The sequence below is a fragment of the Mesocricetus auratus genome, unplaced genomic scaffold, assembly GCF_017639785.1.
Source record: "Mesocricetus auratus isolate SY011 unplaced genomic scaffold, BCM_Maur_2.0 Super-Scaffold_100011, whole genome shotgun sequence".
Taxonomy (NCBI): domain Eukaryota; kingdom Metazoa; phylum Chordata; class Mammalia; order Rodentia; family Cricetidae; genus Mesocricetus; species Mesocricetus auratus.
Window position 1 is genome coordinate 2,060,248 of NW_024429195.1, and position 23,158 is coordinate 2,083,405.

At 43.4% G+C, this 23,158-nt stretch overlaps 2 protein-coding genes across 5 annotated transcripts in view; one reads left to right on the forward strand and one right to left on the reverse strand.

Moving 5' to 3' along the window:
• The first annotated feature begins 1,690 nt into the window (after positions 1 to 1,690).
• Positions 1,691 to 16,438, forward strand: Ssr3 (signal sequence receptor subunit 3). Of its 2 annotated transcripts, XM_021231730.2 has the most exons (6): positions 1,691 to 1,916; positions 2,968 to 3,094; positions 8,427 to 8,525; positions 12,924 to 13,055; positions 13,718 to 13,808; positions 13,982 to 16,438. In XM_021231730.2, exons 1-6 carry the CDS (start codon positions 1,784 to 1,786, stop codon positions 14,168 to 14,170), a joined length of 771 nt encoding a protein of 256 aa, XP_021087389.1. In that variant the 5' UTR covers positions 1,691 to 1,783; the 3' UTR covers positions 14,171 to 16,438. The 2 variants fall into 2 exon arrangements, with proteins under 2 accessions (XP_021087389.1, XP_005077991.1); XM_005077934.4 differs by lacking the exon at positions 13,718 to 13,808 and having other exon boundaries at positions 1,696 to 1,916.
• Positions 16,439 to 17,287: 849 nt separating this feature from the next.
• The window catches only part of Kcnab1 (potassium voltage-gated channel subfamily A member regulatory beta subunit 1), a 384,414-nt gene continuing 378,543 nt past the window's right edge, over positions 17,288 to 23,158 (reverse strand). For all 3 annotated transcript variants that reach the window (XM_040754343.1, XM_040754344.1, XM_040754345.1), the window contains exon 14: positions 17,288 to 19,026. In XM_040754343.1, coding sequence (XP_040610277.1) covers positions 18,937 to 19,026 — 90 coding nt within the window. In that variant the 3' untranslated portion in view covers positions 17,288 to 18,936. The remainder of the gene's footprint in view (positions 19,027 to 23,158) is intronic.

A 23,158-nucleotide genomic window follows, 5' to 3' on the forward strand; every position in this document is an offset into this window, starting at 1 on the left:
AATGACATACAGGTCTGCTGAGAGGGGAGCTGGAGCTGAGGAAATTTTTCCCAGTGTCCTGGAATGTTTGCAGCAGCGGAGTGAAGAGAAGCATCTGCTGGGAAGCGGTCGCATAGATCTTTTTAAAGGAAAAGTGATCAGCTGGCGCCGGGCGGTGGTGGCGCACGCCTTTAATCCCAGCACTCGGGAGGCAGAGGCAGGCGGATCTCTGTGAGTTCGAGGCCAGGCTGGACTAACAGCCTCTGAAACAATACAGAGAAACCCTGTCTCATAAAAACCAAAAAAAAAAAAAAAAGTGATCAGCTGATCGGTTAAAATGGCATCTGTGTTAATGCAGTCTTTCTGAACTTCAGAGGAGTCTGGCCAAAGGTTGTCTTCAGTTTTATTTAGAATACTGCTAAAAGCCATGGTACTCTCAAAAGGCTTAAGCTGAAATACAAATACACAAGACAGCGGTATTTGTAAATTCTCAAGACAGGTCTTGAATATTATTATCATCTGATCATTCCTCAAGTTGTCTTCTGATCTCCACACTTACATTGTGGCATGGCCCTCTAACCAATCAATCAATCAATCAATCATGCAGAATTCATGATTATCCTGACTTCCTTATGATGATTTCTTGGGTGAACAGAGTTCATGCACAGGAGACTAGGGCCTGTCCCTCATCCCTTGGATTCTCCAACTGCAGTGGACCCCATGATGTGCATATCCAAAGATTCTACCTGTGTGATGAGGACCGACCTAGGGACATAATTGACCCCACTAGAGTGCTTGCTTAACATGCAAGAAGTCCTGAGCTCCGTCCCAGGACCTGCTATAAAACCAGGCACAGGGAACTGGGAAGCTCTTGGAGGCGAAAGTATCATAAGTTCAGGATCATCCTTGAGGCCAGCCTGGGCTACACGATAATGAAATAAAGGATCTGTACAAGTGCTAGATATAACTTCCTTCTCCAGTGTTCTGCGTTAACCTTATGTCCACATGCTCGTTGAGTTACTGAATGAATTGCCCTGTGTCCTCAAGAGTTTTTTTACTTTCGAGTTCCTGAAGACTGAAATTAGAGAGTCTTTCAGTGGCTAAGTGGTTGTGTTAGTTAAAATAGTAATAGTAATATAGAAAAATTAAAAACATAACGCAGGCCATTGGAGGTAGCTTAGAGGATAAAGGTACAAACCTGACAATTTAGTTCAATCTCTGGGACCCATAAAGTGGAAGAGAGAACTGACTCCCTCAAATTGTCTTCCAAACTTAAATTGTGGCGCAGCCCTCCAATCAATCAATCAATCAATCAATCAATCAATCAATCACTCATTCATCCAATCAATCAATGTAATACGTTCAGAAACAAGAATTAACAAGTACACGTGTGAAACGAAGTACGAGTAAAGCTCGTCAGCTAAAACAGAGTCCTGCTCGTGTGGGGGCTCAAGTCGGTTATCCAAGCTCTTTTGGAGAACGAGGTAGACAAATTCGAGACCAGCTTGAGCCGCCACACACGCACAGCAAACTACAAATCCCACCATTCCTGGCGCCGCGGCGCCGTCACGTGGGCGCACGGAACGCGGAAGCCCGGCTGGCGTGTGCGCGCGTCCAATCGTGCCTCGAGGCTTGAGGCGGCGGAGGCAGGCTGGCCAATCGCGGCGCGGCGTGCCCCGCGGGGCCCCGCCTCCGTTTTGCGCTGACGGGTCGCCGGCGGATTCGCGGCGCGGGCGGGACGCGCGGCGCTCGCTCCGTGCCCTCTTGGTTCTTCCTGCCTCCCGGGTTCTCCTCCCGCTCCACCATGGCTCCGAAAGGCGGCTCCAAGCAGCAGTCGGAGGAGGACCTGCTCCTGCAGGATTTCAGCCGCAACCTGTCGGCCAAGTCGTCGGCGCTCTTCTTCGGGAACGCGTTCATCGTGTCCGCCATCCCCATCTGTGAGCAGCGGGCGGGAGGACGAGCGGGCGGGCGGGCGGGCGGCGGCGGGGACGTGGCGGGCCGGGGCGGGAGGCCGCGGGGAGGGGAGGCGGGCGTGGGCCCGGTGCGGGCGTCCCCGGGAAGCCCTTCGCGGCGTGCATCTCTCCGGGATGCCCCTGCTGGTACCCGCGTGTCGCCGCCTGCCCTTTCCCCGCACCACTCTCGTGCGAGTGAGCCGGACGAGAGTCGGCCCACCGCCGTCCCCGGGGTAGCTAGCGTGCCGGGCGGCGGACCCCACCACCATCAACTACCCCTGGGCATCCCTGTGATTTGCAGAGTGTGACCCAAGTGAGGCCGGAGGTCCGAGGCCGGCGGGCAGCCTGTGGTTTAGGATTTTTAAGAGCCCTCCCCGCGCGCGAGAGAGCAACTCCAGACGACTCCTGGTTTGAATGGGAGCCTTGCAGACTTAGGCAGGCCAAGGCGGGTTTCAAGCCCAGGTGTCTGTCTCCCTCCTGGGCCCCCACTGTTGCAGCCCGGCCACCTCCAGACGTATTTTCTTATTATAAAGGTCTTGTTAAAGCAAAACAAAAACTCAGCGTGCAGTGAATGTGGTGTGGAGCCGTCCCCACGCCCCTCTTTGCTTCGCTGGCCCCGGAAAGAAAGCGCGGTTTTGATTTCGCAGAGTGAGACACGTCAGCAAGTAAATCCACGCGTTGGGGGTCAGCAGCGTTTGATAGAAAGTGGCTGTACTAGGCACTTGATACCAGACAGTGGGATTTGAATCGTTTGTGACTTTTCTTTAGTTCCAGTTTCGTCTGAGGAAACCTCTAGACTTGTCAACCCCCCCCCCCAACTTTATGAACGGGGAAAAGAGCCCTGAACTGAGTGAGACTAACCCTGTTTATGGGGTATGCCTCTTCTGGTGGAGTTCTCCACTTTGGGTGGGATTTACGAACCCTTCTGCCTGGTTTAGCTATAGTTAGTCTGGTCAGGCTTGTGTTAATTTGTTAGTAATATGTGTTCCCCTTTGTGTCCTTCCTTTTTTTTTTTTTTTTTTTTGTCTTAACTCAGGGTTGTACTGGCGAATATGGCATATGGACCTTATTCAGTCTGCCGTTCTCTACAGCGTGATGACGCTTGTAAGCACTTACTTGGTAGCCTTTGCATACAAGAATGTAAAATTTGTCCTCAAGCACAAGTAAGTACATATTTGCCAAGAGTACCCGTGATGCACTGCGCGTGCTTTTATGGTGGAGTGTCTTCTTAAACAGATGGCCTTACAGTTGGAAGCATTAGTTTGAAACGTCTGTCTGTATTGTGGGAACAAGGCAGATTGGTACCTGGAGAATTGATAATCCCTTGAGCTGTCCGACAGGCACTTTAGTGGACATAGGTGTCCAGGGTGGAATTTGAATGTTTAAGCAGTAGTTTGTAATCACTGGTTCCATCGGAACAACAAATCTACAAAATAAAATGTTAGAAGAAACTCAATGGAGTTCTTTCTAGAAATTGTTCCTGGGTTTTCCATTTACTAATTTTCGAAGCAACTTTGTTTTGTTTTTTTTAATTTACTTAAATTTATGTGCGTTGTTGTGAAGGTGTCTGATCCCCTGGAACTGGAGTCATAGACAGTTGTGAGCTACCCCGTGGGTGCTGGGAATTGAACCCGGGTCCTCTTAAAAGTGCTCTTAACCACTGAGCCATCTCTCCAGCCCCATTGGAAGCAACTTAGAAAAAGATTCTCTGACATTTTTAATGCCAGTTACGTTCTTCTTAGAGTATTCACTGTAGAAGATAACAATATTTCTTGAATTTCAAGATCACATGTATTATGAGACAAATTATTATTATTTTGGTTTTTTCGAGATAAGGTTTCTCTGTGTGTCTCTGGCTGTCCTGGAGCTAGCTCTTGTAGAGGAGGCTGGTCTCAAACTCAACAGTGATCTGTCTGCCTCTGTCTCCTGAGTGCTGGGACTAAAGGCATGTGCCGCCACCACCACCTGGCTGACACATTATTCTAATAGCTTTTGGAGAAGAAAACCCAAGTTTAACCTCAGTAGATTTTTATGTTATGAGCACTTGTATATTCTGCTTTCTTAGAGATAAAACAGGAGAGTGTAGACTTTCAATCACTGGAATGTTTATTTGTTTATCTGAGCAGGGGATTATGTAGCCCAGGCCGATCTTGTGAATGGTGTTGGGATTATAGGCATAAGCAGCCACACTGGCTGTAATTTATTATTTTAGAGTGCCTCCGTCCTCTGGGAGGCACGGTATGAATTAATACTTGATTTGAGAAGGTGTTCTCCAGAGTTACTTTCACACACACTTTTGGAGTAGCAGGGTACTCTGCTCTGGTTTTATTCAGTAGGATCTTCTGGATTTGGCTTTTCTTATAAACATTTTTTTTTATGTTTTACTTTTTATTTTTGAAGTGGGTGTGGTGTGGTGTGTGTTTGTATGCGTGATTGGGGGCAGAAGAGAGTGTTAGATCCCCTGGGGCTTGAATTACACGTAGTTCTGAACCACCTGAAATGGGTGGTGGGAACTGAACTCAGGTCCTCTGCAAGAGCAGTGTGTGCTCTTAATTGCTGAGGCGTATCACCAACTTCTAAAGTCACTTTTAAAAGGTAATAGGAATTTTGAGCCTAGACATGCTGTGTATTTAACTCCCCTCCCCCCATTTCCCATAGTATCCACACTTGATGAGAAATTTTTTGTTTGGTTGATATAGCAGTCTCCATCTGGTCGCTTGAAACAAAAACATAGGGACTCCTCTGACGGGCCCTGTATAAAGCTATCTGATGGTATTTTTTCTCCCTTACATCATCCATACTTTATGGGATATTACACATAGAGATGAGGGACTGGGAGAGGTGGCTTGGTGGTTAAGTGGCCGCTCTTCCAGAGGAGTCTGTTTAAATTCCCCGCACCCACGTAGAGGTGCACAACTGTGTGCAACTCCAGTTCCAGGGAATCCATCCGATGCTTTCTGGCCTCTGGGCACTAGGCATGTCTCTGGTGCTCAGACGTGCAGGCCAAATAATAATTATTATTAATTATTCAAAGATCACATATTTTAGCCAAAAGGCTGTTAAGTGACATATTCCTCTTTATCTGTCATTTTTATTTTGCTGTCTTAACACACAGTGGTCTTTTTTTTTTTCTAATACAATAACACCAAGTACCTTTTCAGGTTCTTAGAACCAAAGTCATCTGCCTCCTTCCTGTGAAGACTAACCTTCAGAGTTAGACTTAACCTTCTCGTCATCCTTGAAGGTGTCTTGTGTGCATCTCCACTCAGGATTCCCCTGCTTTCTGTTCTCGCGTGTCTGTGATTTCTGACTTTGATCATTCCCTTGTTGTCTTCTTTATGGTAGGCTCCTGTAGTTGACAAGGAGTCAGTGGCATATTCTGATTTCAGTTAGCAGGGTTCTATTGATGCGATGTGCCGTCAGCGCCCTAAGCAGCTGCTGTCTTGGGCATATAAAGCCTTGGCTTCATGATTGCAGTTCTGCGAGATCAGCAGACTAATCCAGCTCATCTCTGTCACCCTTGTGTTTGGCAGCCCCTTGACCATTTGCCTTTTCAAGATTCAGCTATTTATGTCCTCCTCCTGTCTTTATGGGACGTGGATGTCTGGGTAGAGAATCCATCAGAAATAGAATCTTGCATGGCTGTCCTTTGTAATCCCCTTGTAGCTCAGTCTCTTTGTTACTTACCCTGAATGCCACTCACTGTTTATGCATTTCTTTGGGATCAAATTATTTTCACCTGAGTCCCACTCTCGGCTTCTTGAGGGAACTGCTGTGTCTTTTGCGTTGTAGCTCTCAGAATGGTTGATGATGTATTTTAGTTTAGTAAAATTTCACTGGCTTGCTGACTTAGTAGACTCCTAAGTAGAATTTCCTTTAGTTTTAAGGTATTTAGTTTTAAGGTAGCTGACATAGCAACTATAGATACAAGACTGGTGACGTGGCTCAGTGGGTAAAAGAACTTGCCGTGGAAGCCCAGTGGCCAGAATTTGGTTCTTAGAATCGCAATGTAAAGAGAGAACCAAGTCCCCAAAGTTGTCCTCTGGCTTCTCCGTGCCCCGGCCCATAGGAGTCCTAAAGTAAAACTGTTGTAGTTTTACATGACTTGTACGGCTTGCAGACTCAGTGAGAGCATGAGTGCTCTTGGGCTGTGGTGAAAGGGAAGATGGCTTCAGAGTCAGCAAGTCTAGACTCTGCTGCTCTTACTTGTGTTGTCCTGGGTTATATGTTTTTTCCTCTGGATTTTTGACTTGAGAGGTGTAAGATAAGGATTTATGGTAACTCAGAAGCAGGGGAGGTAAAATAGGATCAATGTGTGACATGTTGTTAACCATAGCATATAGCATGTAATATATTTCGTTCAAAGTTGGCTTGAAAACCTTTAGGAATTGTTTAGAAAGGGGTCATGATTTAAATAGCGTTTGTAAAGACATTTAGACATTTTGCTTTAAGAAACTAAATGTGTGTGTGTGTGTGTGTGTGTGTGTGTGTGTGTTTACCCTGAAAGGTTCTGATGTACTTTGAAAAAAAAAATAGAGTAAAAATAGTTACCGTGAGCTATCTTAGTTGATAGTGTGCTGGACGCCTGGAGGGACTTGTCTTGTTGGAAACTGACAGAGTGAGATACATTTTCCAGCAGACTTAAGACGTGTGATACTGGTGAGGACCTCTTTTCTGAGTAAACCTGGTCGTGGTTGAGTCTCTAGTTGGTAAATAATAGGATGCTAGACCTAGAAGAGAGGTTGGTTGTCTGGTTTAGGGTCTTTCAGGTAGATTTGTCTTGTATATAGTCTATAGAGCAGCTTACAGGTAAGTAATTCTTTTGAAGACTTGCGTTTTTGAGGCAGGCAGCTACTAGTATGTGTATGTTTGTTTTGAAGTTCAGCTATGGACCATTTGTCCATTCCATCTCTTTGGAGGTTTTATATAGAGAAAAAGGGCTTGAAGTTGAGTTCAGGAAATGGTTCTTGTTTATTAGAGAGGCTGAGAGAGGAGCCTCTCCTTCAAGAACCCAGCTTCTCAGAAATGAAAGAAACATCCAAAAGGGTGAATTTTACATAATGAAGTCATGTGAGCTTGGGTCTTTGGGATAAAAATGTACTCTGGAGGGTCCTGGATAGCTGACCCCTTAGCTCATCTATTTTTCTCAGCTTTTCCTCCCTTGGGTTATCAATTTGGGGTCATACCATTAAAAAGTAATGATGCCCCTTTAAAAGCATATATTCATTGAAGTTTAGTTTTCATCAGCTTCAGTTCTAACTTTGTTCTTGAGTGAGAGCTGGAGATGGAGGCCTGGGAAAGCCAGTCAGCCTGTGCTCACTTGATCTAGACTCAGGATTCTAGAGGCTCTTGTGGTTGAATGAATGATTTTGGGTGTTCTCTTGAAGTCTATCCATGTTTCTCCAGTTTTCTTTGCTCTGCTGACCAGAACTAAATACTTGTGTGGTAATACAAGTCTGAGGACTTGGACACAGTGAACAGGCTTCTGTCTGTTTTCTATCCTGTTGTGTTGAGTTCTTTCATAGTGGGAGCACTGTGGGGCTGCTAGTTACCCAATGAAAGTTTTCATGTTGGCATTACTACTTTCTCTTTGGTAGGGCTAACTGTAGCGCTCATTCTGTGAAACATACACTATGTTGAAGATAAGTGTCTTAGCCTATGGGTGGCTATGTATATTTTATTATTTAAATCTACTTCTTTACTAATAACCCCACCTGATAAAATTCATATGCAGATTGTTGTTGTTGTTGTTTTGACCTGTATACTTTTTTGAAACAAGACAGCATGTAGCTGAGGCTAACCTTGAACTCCTGAACCTTGTGCTTCCGTTTCCAAGCACTGGAATTACAGGCATTTGCTATCATGTCCAGTTGATGAGTATGTTTTTGTCACCACCTCCCCTGCACTCCCAACTAAGATCTGGAGATTCTGATGAGTTCTTGATCAAACTGTCGGTCTGACTCAGTGTTAACTCAAACCAGTGGCTAATTAAGTATAAGTATTACTGTCAGCCTCTGACCATGCTCTGTTATTTCTTTTAAATAAAAATTGTCCTTTGGGATGGAATTACAAGCATAGCTTTAAGATCCTATAGTTATTTTCCTTCATGTATTAAATCAAGATCTCTGTCCTGTAGTCTACTTGGAATTGAATAACATCAGTAATAAAACATCCCGTGAACTTTAGGAAATAAAATGTAATCACAATGAGCTGTGCTAATAGCATTTGACTTATTAAATATCCTTGCTTTGGAAAATGTTCCTTTTCAAGCAGAAATCAAATCCCATAACTAAGAAACCGTATCTTGAGAGTTTCTTGAATTTCTCTTAGGCTTGTACAGTGTAGTAAATTTGGGATTCTCTGTCCACTTGACTTTCTTGAAATGTAAAGTATCATTCAGTTGCCAATATAAAATGGGAGTGCAGAGTGTTTTGCGACACTGATTTTCATCTACAGAGAATGTGGAAACCTTTTTCTTTCTGTGTTTTCTTTCAGAGTAGCACAGAAGAGGGAGGATGCTGTTTCCAAAGAAGTGACTCGAAAACTTTCTGAAGCTGATAACAGAAAGATGTCTCGGAAGGAGAAAGATGAAAGGTTAGACGTGCGTGTCTGTGTACATGTGTGTATACGTATGTGTATGCATTACAAGGCAGAAGATGGCGTCAGCTATTTCTTCCTTCACTCTCCACCGTGTTCTTTCTCTTGCTGAACCAGAACAACCCACAAAGGTTGGTGGCCACCAGGCCCCTAGTAAGCCTGCCTCTTCTTGGAGCTGGGGTTACAGAGTGCAAGGGTCCATGCCCAGCCCCTCCATGGCTGCTGGGCTCTGAACTGTGCTCATTGTGTGTGCTCTGAGAGCACTCTTTAATCTGTCTCTCACCCCCTTAGCTCCTTATTTAAAGTGTTAGCTATAAAACTTGGGAGAAAATACGTTTTTGAATTCTCATTTAAGATGGCAGATATTGGCATTGTATAAGTAGTAGCAATGGTGATAGTAATAGCTGACATTTGTTGTGTTTTTGTTACCACTAGAGCCTTTTCTTTGAGCTCTATTCAGTTGATTTGCTCTGAAGAGTTAGGTGTATATCTGCAGCACGTTTCCTGCATTCATGGCTCAGGAATCATTACTGAAGAGGGGAGAGGAGGATTGTAAGAACCAGGAGAACAGGACATTTGCTATGAGATTCTGCTCTACTGGAAATGTCAGGGAAGTTACACCCACAAACTCTGACTTGCATAGATGTCTACCTGTGACCTGAACAAGGAAGAGGAAGGCATTAATGGACAGTGACGCGGAAGGGGAAAGCTTATGAGGCCTCAGCCTTACACAGAAGACTGGAGGCAATTAGGAATGCTGAGACGGGGAGAGAGTCTCCTCAGAGCACACCAATTGGTTACCTCCTCCTCCTCCTACTACTACTACTACAACTACACATGCACGCACGCACACATGTACACACGTGTTAGAGACTCCTTTTTATGCGGGGGGGCAGAAAGCTTAGCAAGTTAGCTGTTGCTACATAGATCCTTGATAATACAGGCTCTCTGACTTGAGAACTTGTACCAGTAACTGTTCTGCTGGAATTTAGGAAGCAACAGTTTCTTTCTGTGTCCTTGTATATCACTTAACTGAAGGGTAGTACATTATCTTTTTTTAGTAGTTGTGACTGAATTCCCCAGGGGTGTTCATGGCATATGTGGACACTGAATGCAGTGACTGGAGAAATGAAGACTGGGCTTGTCTCTGTTGCCTGAGTTTGTAGTGGTATGCCTGTTAGCTCCCTTCCCCCCCTTTCTTTCCTTTTGGCCAGCTGCTCTTAGAAGATTTCTTAAATAATCCATCAGTATGAAGTGCCTAAGCCCCAAACTGATCAAGTAATTGGTGCATAAGAGTTACCAGCATGATTGTTTTCATGTATCTTAAGCTATAGTGAGGTGCTTGGTGGGACAAGGTGTCTCTGCACTTCCCCCCCACAAAAGACTTTGTGTGGGCCTTGCAGAGTGGTACAATTAATTCTGTAAGAGCAGAAACTATTTAAAAGGGAGAAAAGGTGTTTAAACGACCACCTTGGAGTTAGCTCCAGCATTCGAGCATTGTATTTGCTTTTGAGTTCCCAAGTGTATGTGAGGTCATGCTGTCTTCACTCTGATGTGAGGTGGCGTGGCGTGCAGGCCCTGCAGAAAGCAGTCTTCCTGGCACTAGTCTGTGGAAAGACTCTATCAGGTAGACCCTGACTGAAAGAACACCAAGTAACTTCATGAACAAAGCTTCTGCAATAGTTTGAAAGGCACCAAACATGAACAAAACGATTGTCTTCTGTGGACACTTTATTAAACTGAGGATGTGATATTAAAGTCATGTCAGTGAAGGCCTTTTGTAGGGGACAGTCATGAGGTTTGGCTGCATAGCTCTTTGGTGGCATAATTTTGAGTAGAAATAAAAGTTAGAGAATCTGTAGCCTTACAACCCCTTTTGCTGAATTATGTAGGACAGTATTTCAGAGTAATTGACACAGCTATCAAGGTTTTGGAGGTGATCATATTGGAAATGGCAAACAGGTTTCACCTGCCCACTGCGAATTTGCCCAGTCTACTCTGTGTATTGGTTTCTGGTCCTGGGATGTCTCAGAATTTTTCTCGTGATGAGAAAGTCATTCAGGTAGTCATTAGCAGTCAGAACAGAACTTGGAGTGAAACCTCTGCCATCTGTTGATGTAGCTATTCAAAGTGTATCAGGTGGGTGTGTAAAGTGCAGATTATAAACGTCTTCTTGTCACTTTAGAAATTAGTGCTGTCAGTATTTCTTTCACAGAAATGGCTTTACCTGGGTCTGTACTTGATTGATCTGGATAACAGATCAGAGACTTAGATTTGGTAAGTTGCCATTAGAGGATAAGCTGCTTCCAAGAGATTTGGCGTAAGAAAAGGCTCAACATCTTGTGTCTCCCTCCAGGCTCCATTTATAGCTATTTAGGTGTGTGTCTGTCATGCCACTCACCCCAGGATGGAAATAAGCAGTGGAGAGTTAGAGATTCATAGAGGTGACAGTTACTGATTTCCTGAAGCTCTTTTGTCTCTATTATCTGCTTGTAACAGTTGCTGTTTGGTGTTTCCTTTTCTTCTGTTTTAGAATAAGCTCTCCCTGAAAAATGATTCCTTGGGAGATAATTCTCCCAAGCTAAATTTTCTACCAATGAAGCCTTGGTAGAACCATTGGGTTTTTAAAATTATTTTAAAATAACCAGTATGTGGGTGGACCAGACATGTTTTGAAGACATTCAGATGGTTCTGACTTGTATACCCTGGTGTAACATCATGGACTAGATGATCCAACTTTCACCTCAGCTGTTTTGGAGGTGATTCTGTTTCAGGTCATGGCAGGAAGAGAGTTAGGGAGACCTGCTCAGATGTCACTGGGACAATTTAATCAGCAGAGTAAAAGCATGCCATAGCTCACTGGGTCTTATGCCAGAGTCAAAAATAGCTGTGTTGGTTCTGAGTATGTTTTAGCCTTCAGGTACATTGGGCCTGTGTGCCTTTCTGTGCTGCATTTCCTTGGAGCAGTGTAAGAGTGGTAAAATGTATTTCTTCCAATTTAGATTTACATTTACTCTTCTTAGAAATCAGAATGTTCTTAGTTGTTGGCTGCATTTTAATGTTCTTCCTGTTTCCCAAAGTAGAGTAAGTTTATTAAGTTGTGTTTGTAAAAATCAAGGAAATAGAGCATCAGTGTTATTAGAGACTACAGATTTCTCATGGTGAGGATGGGTGATTATACCCTCATTTTATCCCTTACAGCCAAACTTCTTGAATTTGGACTAGAGCATGTGATAAATAGGAATGTCGGTTAGCAGTCCCTGTGGGGTGGGTGGGAGGGCTCTGTATCAGAGTTGGATTTCTTCCCAGGAGGACAAAGCATCTAGAGTTGCAGTTTTTAATTTTTTCATGATGACTGCACAGTGAAGCTGCATTTCACCTTTTTACCAAGTATAATAATTTGTACATACATACACATGTTTCAGAAAACAGTAATTACACACACTGTGTGTGGTGGATTCTCAGTATCTTTTTTTTTCCTGTTGTATTAAACAAGAAAAGCAAGTCTCAAACCACTTGCTTAGTTTCTCTGGGCATTTGAACAACTAACTTCATTTCATATCCCACCAATGGATCACAGTCTACTCTACAAAATAAAAAATGACTTTGCAAAGTTAATTAGTCAAGTGAAATAAAATCTGCCTTAATCAAAAGCATTCTGAAACATCCTCTTGGCTGATTTGGAGAGATAAGAGACAGATAAATATGGGAGCAATTGAAACAGATTTAAAAGTAAGAATTTTATGGAAGTTAAAAACAGTCATCTTAAAAATCATGTAGATTCCTTCGAATTTAGTAATGACAGTTTAATATAGACCGGGTGAGATGGTGGCCAGCTTTGTTCTTGGTATTATCCCTTTAAGATGTGAAACTAAAGACTGAAGCCCATAGGTTAGAAACCCTTAAACTAGGATGCACCCAGAGAAGCTAAAGCCAAGAAGCCTGTGCCATACCAACTGTTGAAACTGTTTCAAGTGCAGACCTGACCAAGGGTATCGACTTTTGACCTGTGATACGACATCATCTGTGTGTTAGGCCACATCGGTAGTAGTGGCTGGTCCACAGGCCTCAGATTGGGTACTCCCTTTCCTGGGACTCTTAAAGACACATATTTTAGGCACTTATAAAATCATGCCAGTTGCAATTAATGTCATTCCCTTCTACTTGGCTATTTGGGAAAATGGCAGCACACCCAGCAGCTGTCATTTACCATCAACAAGGAAAACAGAATTCAGTGGAAGAAAGGAGATAATGTGCTTCAAATTTAACACTGCAAATGCACTGTTATCCTTGAACACAAGGAAAATTTTGTCTTGTAATGAATGAGAACCATTTGGTATTTTAAAGTTTTTGATCATATTTATAAACTTGATTAACTTGTTTTTGTATCTATAGAATCTTGTGGAAGAAGAATGAAGTTGCCGATTATGAAGCCACGACATTTTCCATCTTCTATAACAACACTCTGTTCCTGGTTTTGGTCATTGTTGCTTCCTTCTTTATACTGAAGAACTTCAACCCCACAGTGTATCCTTAAAAAGCTTTCAGAAGCCTATAAACAGTAATTTGTTTTATTTTTAAGCTGTCTGGTCTGTTAGTGGAAACAAAAACTCCCTCAGAGCTAGTTAAATAGTGCTAACTCTAGGCAGGTGTCTATGGACTTAGAACTTAGGTTTCTGGCTTGCCTTACTTTTTCTTAAGTCTAAGTTTTATGGTAAGTGAGAAGTGTTATAAAGCAATCTGACACTGTGTGTGTAACTTTGTCTACTTTCTTGTTTAAAAGGAGTCAAAGTCAGTAAATAAATGTGCTGTCTTCACTAGTTCCTTTGTGCGCATCTGCTGGCTTTGGAGGTTACTTAGATGGCCAGGCAGTTAGGAATGGCAGGCACAGTTTATGTATTCATAGTGTTAAAGATGCTTTTAAATTCAGCTTTGGCCAAGTCATTCGTCTTTAATTAAAGGAATTTTTTAACAATCAGAGGTTGTGGTGTAATGAAACATCAGACACCTCTGGCTCATGTCCTTTGGGAATACCGGTGGGCCTTGCCAGAGTGGCTCCAGAAAGGTTTGCTCAAAGAGCCTGTAGAGCCAGGAACGTTCGGCACCTCCTTGCCTTATCTGCCTACAATAGCAGGACTGACGTGAAGCTTTTTGCCCTTGACCGTTTGTGTCTGATGTTCTTTGACCAGCTCTTCTCGTGAGGCTGTACGTGGAACTAAGATTTGTTCTTTGGGATTTCTTCTAGGTTTGACTCAAGTGTCTTTTCAGTATCGAAACACAGTACGTATGGATACTTTTTCATGTTTTGTAGCCTTCTAGACAGTGAGACTACATGCACATCATTCTTGTCCAGGCAGTGAAACTAAACACACTTGTGTCAGTAAGGGAAGGCTCTTTTATTGTTGAAAATCTAGTTTTGGGCTTACACTTTTTCCTTAACTATCTCCTTGCAGGAACTACATTTTGTCCATAAGTGCTTCCTCTGGACTCATCGCTCTCCTCTCTACTGGCTCCAAGTAGACCGTGGAGCTTGGCCCCCTGCCTTCGTTTCTATGGGTGGCCTGTGTGTATGGAAAAGTAACAGGGTGGCCAGGTTGAGAGAAACACAAGACGTTTTTATAGTCTGGAGTTTGAGGGTTTAAAAATGCAATAGAATGTAATACAGTGTTTGTTTATTGGCTCTTTTTGACAGATTGCTGAAATTAAATGAGTTGAAAGGGAAACTCAGAGTACCAGTACATTTATTAAGAGGCAACAAGTCTTGCAATGTGCTCTAATCACAAGAGAAGAAAATAACTTATTTCCTACATCTGTCAGAGGTCATGGTAACCTGGACTGAGCTGTTATTATTTATAATAGGAGGAAGAAGTTAATAACTAGTTCTCTGTGTTCCAAGCACAATATTACAGCTTTCGACTGTAAATCTCAGAGTGAATCCTCTTCCCAAGGGATTAAACAGAAGTCTCTGGTCTCTTGAGTTTGTAATTTGTAATAACTCAAAAACATGGCCTCTACAACTTGAGGGAGAGAAACTTGCAGTTTTGTTTTTTTTTTAAAGAAAGGCAGCCAAGGTATTAACCTAAAAATAGTACCCATCCTGTGAGTGTTGGCCTGTGGAGCTAAGCACACACTGTTCAGCTCTATGGCTTTGGCCCTGGGCGGCTGGTGAGGTCAGCTTGACCCTGCCATATTGGTTTGATGTGTGAAGTCACTGGAATCATTGTTTTCTGTGACCAGGCTCTCAGTACCACAGACAGAATGTTAAGTGAGAAGCCACTTCTTTCCCAATTATCGACACATGAGAGACCAGAAGAATTTTTTTGTGAACTTAGCCCTGGAATTCGGTGAACTCTCCAAGGAATTTACAGTGGTTTAAAAGGGTTATCAGCATTTTTTTTTTAATGAGGACTTTAATAAATTTGTCCCCTTTTGCCCAGGGTTCCTGTCAGTTGTACAAATGCTGATCACAGTCTTTGGGGGCCTCACATTGTATCCCCCACTCCCCAACATGTGCAGATTCCGTGTGTGCCGTGACTTCCCTATTCGCTGTTCACCACACCCGGGAACTTCCTGTAAACGGCACCTCAGAGGGAAGTATTCCTAATGCTCAGTGTCTGCTCGTAAGCTTTTGAGGACTTTGAAGATGTGTTCACCGAGAGCAGAGCCGCGTCTGTGCTGGTGGATGCTTCAGTGGTCTGCATGGAGGACTTAGGGGCGCTCAGGGGAATGCCATTGTACAGTCAGCTCACTCCGACCGTGCTCCGGAGGTGCCCGGTTCTGTTCTCTGGTGCCCTGTCATCTGAGTGCCCTTTCCACATAGGAAACGAGAGGAGATTCAGTGCAAAGTACATTTAGGCAACACATGAGGGGTAGGGTGTTTTGTTCTCCTGTTTTAATCAGTATTTGGCTGGTAACAGTTTGTGTACCTAATAAAATAATCCAATCCATCATCGAATTGTTATTAGAGCTGGGTCAAGCACCTTCCACGTGGCTACTGCAAACTTGCCACTAGGTGGCAGTGTCTGTGTGGATGGGTGGAAAGTCACCACCATTATTTGGCAGTGTTGTCACAGGGATGGTAAAATGGAGGTGCCAGCCCCAAATTTTTAATTCTTTTGAATTTTTAACCAAAAAATTTGCTGGGAGAGTTATTGTGTAGTTTATTTCTGTCTTGAAATGTTTCCAACAGCTGTCTTTTTTTTTTTTACTCCAAAATGGCTCTATGCAACGAGACAAATTTCTGTGTGTGCAGTAATGTAACCAGACCATCGGCTCCCTTTAAGGTTTAAATGTATCAGTTCTTTATGCTTAGAAATGTGGGCCCTGTTCCGTAATCTCTTCTCCATCATCAAATGTGGCAAATAGAGTTAAGATGTGCATGACAGTAAAATCCTATGGCGTTTTTTTTTTTTTTTAATCTTAAAAGGACACTGTATACGTAACATCAGTAAAACAGGACACTCAATGTGCTTGCTTTTTTAAACTCCATATCTGTGATAGGTAGAATCTTCGTGTTAAACATTTTCATTTCTTGATTTACTCTTTTTTTTTTTTTTTTTTTTTTTTTTTTTCGAGACAGGGTTTCTCTGTATTGTTTGGAGGCTGTCCTGGAACTTGCTCTGTAGACCAGGTTGGCCTCGAACTCACAGAGATCCTCCTGCCTCCGCCTCCCGAGTGCTGGGATTAAAGGTGTGTGCCACCAATACCCAGTGGTTTACTCATTTATAACTTAATAGAAGTCTTGTATCTCAATTTACAACTTGTCCTGTTTGGTATGTTGTTTTAACTTGGGAAGGATAATTTGAAACTGGATTTGAAGTTAATTGAAATAATGGAAGTTGAATTTATACTCAATATTCTTATGAAAAGTCTTGTTTTTAACAAGTATGATTAAATTTTGTTTTTAAAAATGTGTTTTTTCTGTAGTTCTTTATGCAAAACATGTGAGTATCTTAATTACATGTTTGATATTGACTGTCTTTCCGACACATGTAAATGCTCGGTTGAAGTCACTGCTCGCTCGTCTGTGAGGTCGTGACAGACACAGCACAGGTAAAGAGCAGTCAGGTCCCCGGCACAGTGGGCTGACGTGTGCCTCCTGTTCACGTGGCTTCTTCGTCTGCCAGGCCTTGCGGTTTCTGGGGACACTAAGAAAGGATGTGTATGTGTGTACACATGTGCGTATATGGAGAAATCCAGCATATCTCTTAGGGGACAGTACAAGTCCCATCTTTTATATCGTCTCAAACAGGGTAGTTCTTAGAAGTTTAGGAGGGTCTTTAATTTTTTTAATTTTAATTTTGTGTGTGCGCATGCATATGCATGCATGCATTGAAAAGGGAAGAAAAAGCAAAAACTTTTGGAGTTGTCTTCTAAGTGCAGTCCAAGCTGGCCAGAAACTTAGGGCGCTCCTGTGTGTGTGCCCGCACTCATGGTTCGCAATGCAAATCTCAATCTTTTTTTTTTTTAATTTTTTTGTGGGAATGGGGGGTTTGAGAGAGGGTCTAATGTAGATCAAACTGAATGAACTCTTGATCCTTCTGCCTGTGCCTCCTTAGAACTGGGAGTAAGGGTGTGTCCCACCTGTCATTGCTTCAGCCCGTTTTGTGACTTCTGTTAAGCATTCAGTGCAATATGGCTATCGACGTAATTTATTTAGGTGACTATTGTTTACTTCATGGTGATATTTTGTTTGTATTTTACATACAAGAGGATGTATGTTTCTTAAGCTTTATAATGAAAGACTCAAAGATGCATCATGGAATTACACAGATACCTTTATTATTCTAAGCAAATGAGTTGATTTTCCTTTAGACAACACTTCACTCACTTACACATACAGTAGTTGAGTGGATTAAATTTACAGTGAATAGCTGGAAAGTTAGTTTTCATCATTAGTCACATAATCATGGGCAGAACTTTCAAACTGCCTATATTAGACTCCAGGTAGTAACAATCATGTATCTGTTGATATCTGTCGCTGATAGTTTGAGATTTAGAACTTAACCATATGATACGTATCTGAAAATGATTTTAAGTTCATATATTTCTTGTGTAATTCTTAAAGTGATAGAGAACTTGCTGACTAGATAAAGTAGAATTTTGTCCATCTACAGATGGACAAATAAAGTTGGAGAATGATCCCACCTTTACAGAAAAGGGAGAAAAACACACCCTGTGTTTTCTCCTTATTTGCAGATATCCACACAGCATAGTCTTAACAATTTTTCTCAAGAGGGATACAGTGAGGTGAAGTATTAGAGTCAGGGCTGGGTGTATCTCAGATTCTGAGCACAAAGCTAAGCCCCTTTTTGCATGCAAAGAGCTCTTCATGCATACAGTGTAATGTGTGGTACAATTAGAATCTGGAGTTTTTGAAATATTTTGCTTTTTCTCTGGGCAAGTTAATTCATCCAGCATATGCTGAGGGATGGCAACATATTTTTACATTGCTTATGCTTTGTTTTCATGTTAATAACGCCTCAGAAAATACCAAGCACTGCATTAGACCCGACCCAGTGGTAAACTGAACACTTGCCTGTCTGGGTGTTTATAGGTTTAATTTAAAAAACAGTATATGTGTATTTTTAAAGCTCAAATATTTAAACTTGCAGGAGTTGCACCTACAAGCAATTGAAAGTATATGCAGGCTTTAATAAAATGTAAAAAATGAACACAACATTTTATTCAAAGCTGTTTCCATAGCATTGTAACCCTTTTATAAATTAGCCATTATGTATCTAGTAAAGATTTGGGTATTCATACTTTTATACCTCTATATCTAAATAGACACGGTAGAATCCTAACAGGTACCCCAGATAAATTATTCAGGTCCAGGTAACAATGAAAAACTTCAAGATATTGAAAACAAATACCTAGAAATTTTAGTGTTGAGTGACAGGTGACTTAAGACTTGCTAATGTGAATATGAAATACGAAAAAAGTAAATTAGTTCTATTTGCTCTCCCAAACAAGACTAAAGAGTGAGGATATCCTGATTCCTACGCATCTCACATACTCTTCCTATTCTGTGAATTTTGCTCTTTTGAAAAAAAATATATATGTACAGCCTCCTTGAAGTTACGAATGTCTGAAGATAGTAGATTTCCCCTACCCCAATACTCTTTCCATTGCAGAAGCATGAGGTGCAGAGAGCAATGCTAGGGTAGGGGACCAGTCCAAGATAAGAAAATAGAATGGGTTTTCTGGGTTGCGAATTTTCACTTGTTCAGAATTCAAGAGCGCACAGTGGTCGTAGCAACAGCAGAAACCTCAGAGAATCCTGGGACACTAGAGGTTGAGCAGCAAGCTGCTAAGTGATTGAAAAGAGTGTCTAGTACGGTCACTCTGCACCGCCTACCCACCATGACTGTACCCATGCAGTTTCTGGGGCCCATGCATTATTGCCTTATGATCTATAGTCCTTTTTGCTGTAGGGCTTGTTGCGCAGTATGTTGTCAATCTCATTTACCACATGTGATGTCATCTTAGGGAGGACCTGAGGGGGCGGAGGAGAAGCACAAAGGATGGTGTTAGTGTTGAGTATCCAGCGTTAGGCAGTCACACACACTTGCCAAGTGTTTGCTAGCCAGACCTGGAACGGAGCCCCCCCCCCCATTCCCCACCCTGGACACAGCGTTAAGTCGGGGATCGTGTTTGTTGACTAAAGAAATAGTGGAAACGTAAGTGCAGCCTCATAGCAATACAGAGTAGCTCTATGCAGTGGAAATTCAATGTGAATAATCTGTGTTTCAGTTTTTCCAGCAGGTAAGTCGTCAGTCTTAAAATGTTATAATTAACACATTTTTATTCCATTGTATCCAGCTAACACTTTAATATCTATCATTTTAATTTAGTAATTTTAATAAATAAGTAAAGAAAATTAAGGTACCTTTGGGGTTATTGCTAAGTCCTTCAAATCCTGTGAACATTGTGAGCGCGCACACACACACACACACATCTGGACAGGCCATGACCGTTATTCATGTTCTCAAACAGGCTAGAAGCTTTGGCAGTGGATAGCATTGATCTAGAGACTGGGAATAGAATTCCCAGCTGCTGCTCAGAACTGGGGAAGGATGTTTGCAGCTTACCAGCCCTCCCAGATAGATGGAATGGCATGGACGTGACTAGTGAAATGGAGTGATACCCAGGATAGACTAGTGGAGATGGTGGGAGTAAGGGAGAAGACGCTGGAATGTGTAGGGGAGATATAGTCAGGACTTCACTCTGGGTTGTGGGAGAGCCTCTAAGGCAGCGCTGCAACCCTTTAATACACTGCCTCGTGTTGTGACCTCAATCATAAAATGATTTTTGCTGCTACTTCCTAACTATAATCTTGCTACTGTTAGGAATTATAATGTAAACATTTGACATGAGACCCCTGTGAAGGGCAGTATCACCTCCAAAGGAGTCGAGACCCACTGCCATAAGGACTTGGTCCCATCATCAGATACCCCGGGGAAAGGGATCAGGTGTTAAAACATTACAGTGCAGGACTTAACAAGGCTAGTGACAGTGGGTTAGGAAGGGGGAAGTCTGGGAAGTCACTGTGGAGTAGGATGCCTTGTGTGCATGTGCGGCTTCCTTTAAACTGACTTGCAGGCAGGCAACTCAGGGCCAGCATTTATTATAAGTAAACCCAGAGCACACATTCTACCATGAGACAAGGAACGAAGACCAGCTTTCTCCCTGGAATAGTGTGACCCTGTGTAGAGGCTGGCGAGTTGCAATTAGGATGACCAATTCTGAGGTTTGGGCCTCACCCTTGTTGCAGTCCTGCTGGCCGAGGTGACCTTGTCTTGACACCAGGGCTGGCCTTAGCAGCCCGGGAGCTTGGCGAGATAGTGCAGCTCCTCCGCCTGGGAAACTTGTTCTGGTGATTGTTTTTTTTTCTACTTGAAGCTAAGGAGTTTTGTTTCCCACTAGCTAGCTCTGGAGTCTCAGGTTCTAAATAGCTAATGCTACTCGGAGACTTAACAATGAGATTGGAGATCGGAAAATGGATTTAGTGGAAGAAAAATGCAGTGGGCTAGCCTGGTGAGAGGAAAAAACAAAAAACAAAAACCCAAACTTCATTATGTCTCAAATATGTATCAGCTAGAAACAGTAAAAGTATAAAAGTACTTTGATAAAACATGAAGACTTAGCGTAGTGTTAAAAGTCAAAGTGTTTTCTAAAGGAGCCATTTTGTGTGAAATCACTAAAAACACCGCAGATGCTTTTTTAACATTTTAGGTTATTGTGCAGATTTAATGGGATGAAGCCAGTTGCACAGCTTTTAAGCTATTGTGCAGATTTAATGAGATTGTACCAGTCGTACAGCCTTATTGTTGCACTGCCTGGCAGACCTGATGGTTTAAGGTGAAGTTCGACTTGTGTTGCTGGAACTGGGGGTCATCAGGCAGGTCCTCCAGGACTGTGTTCTTTGGGAATGATGGGGGATTTTGCAGGTTGGACGGTGGTTACTTTGGAGGCGGAGCCTCGATCGCCACTATTTGGCTCTGAACTGTTGTTCCTGATGGCTGATGTTCCTGTGTGTGTGCACGCATGTACACAAGGATGTACACCTGTGCCGTAAACGCATGTTCTGTTGTGCAGCGAAGCTACCACTACTCTCCCAGTCCTCAAGCTTTCCCTTCCTTGGGGCAGCCAGCAACCCCACATTGTACATTTGTAGTCCATCCCATCAGTGTTCGGCTTCCGCGGATACCCAGTCTGCCTTTCGCCACGTCCAGGGCTTCCGTTACATCATGTCTAGACTCTTAGGTGCTGGGGTGAAGGAGGAGGGAGTTTGGTAAGCCCTTGTGCTAGCAGTGAGGCTGCCTGGGTATCACCCCTTCCCCTTTGCCCTTTGAGAATGGACATGCCATTCAGCTGCCAGCCAGAACCTCGCTAGGGAGGAAATGCTCTGGGAATTAAAGTATCCTTTCCCTCAGTGTGCAGTGGTAGGCTCCTGCAACTCTGACAGCTCCGATCCAGGGCTGCTTCCTCATGCCTGTCCTGGCTGTGACTTCCCCTGGGATCCGGCCATTACAGTGCTAGCCTGATAGGAATTTTTTTCTCTTCCTGCCAAGATTTTTTCATCCGCCCTTCCCAAATCTGCAGATCTGGCTGTGATTTCCCCTGGGATCCGGCCATCACAGTGCTAGACTGATAGGGATTCTGCTTTTCTCTCCCTGCCAAGATTTTCGTCTGCCCTTCCCAAATCTGCAGATCTGTCCACTCCACTTCCACTGCCTAGGTGATGACCACAGCCCTGCATCCTGCTTTCCCTGGGGGGCAGCCGCAGGAATCTCAGAACATTCACAATGAAGTGTATCTGCTCTCTCTAAGTCCTATAAAGGATTCTGTACCTACAAGCCATGTTCCCTCCCAGCCTAGCTAGCTTCCTTACGTTGCTCTGTTTATTCCCGGAGTATATTCCTGAGTTTCTCTTCATGCCGTGGGGAGGCATGTAAATCAGTCCAAAGACTCAGAATAAACATCCTATTTAGGGAGGGGGGCTTTTGCAAAGATACTATGTCAAGTAGGCCTGCTTGGTCTTTGGTACAACATTCTGTTTGCTTAGTATCCCTTACAGAATCTGAAATTTTGTACATTTTTATCAGTTTCCTAGCATGCATGTAGACTTGTCGAAGACTGGACAGTATCTTGTGTCCTGTGGTGTTGTCAGTGCCTCACTGTGAGTTCTCCCGAGACTGGCTTTAAAGTGTGGATTTCTTAGTTACCTCTTCCTTAGCCCTCCAGGCATCTGAGGGCAGGATCTCACTCTTAACTCGGCAAAGCTACCTAACTGTCTGGCTTGACGCCGGATGCAGTCAGTACCCCATATATGAGTGGAATTGAAATCCCTGAATTGAACTTTAATTCTTCTGGGTGCAAACTGTGCCCCTACCCTGTCATCTTTGTGTAACTGTATCTTTTGCCAGTGTTTAACTGAAAAATGAAAGAGATGGTTCATTAGAGGGAGCGTTTGCTGCGAAGGGTCAGATCCCACAGAGTCTAGGAGAAACTGTGGGTGGGCAGGGTTTGGAAACAGAGACAATCACCCCTACTGCCCCGTCCCGAGAAAGATGGCTAGGCAAGCTGTCTATACCACCTAAGTGTCCAGTGTATTCTGGTCTGTTTCTAGAAGGGTTTTTTTAAAAAAAATACTCTTGTCTCCACCCTCATCTCTGGCTTTGGGAGGGGCGGCGGGACTTGTCTTAGGAATAGATGGATAGAGGAGAAGCTATGACAGTCTATTCCCCAGAGAGCAAGAGGGAAGCACCTCCCCTTGTTTCAGCAGGTTATGGCTGAGCAGCGGGCAGGCTCCTCCTAGGACTGTCGGCAAGGCAGAGAGGGGCAGGGGCAGGACTTGTGTTCAGTGGTGAAGGAAGGTGTCCATCCCCGTCAGACCACCAACCCCACCCCTTTCCCCCCAAGCATCTTAAGATGTCCTTCCTCTTCCTGCTTCTACGTATTTCCCAGGTGCTGCTGCAGCCTCTCAATCCAGACCCTGGTCTTCAGGGGGATGAGATCCTGAGAGTTCCAAACGGGAATGTATTCCCCCAATTACTTCTGGAGTGGTAACTAAGGGCCGCATAGTAGAAAGTGGGAAATCAGTGGAGAAGAGAGCCGAGAGGTCT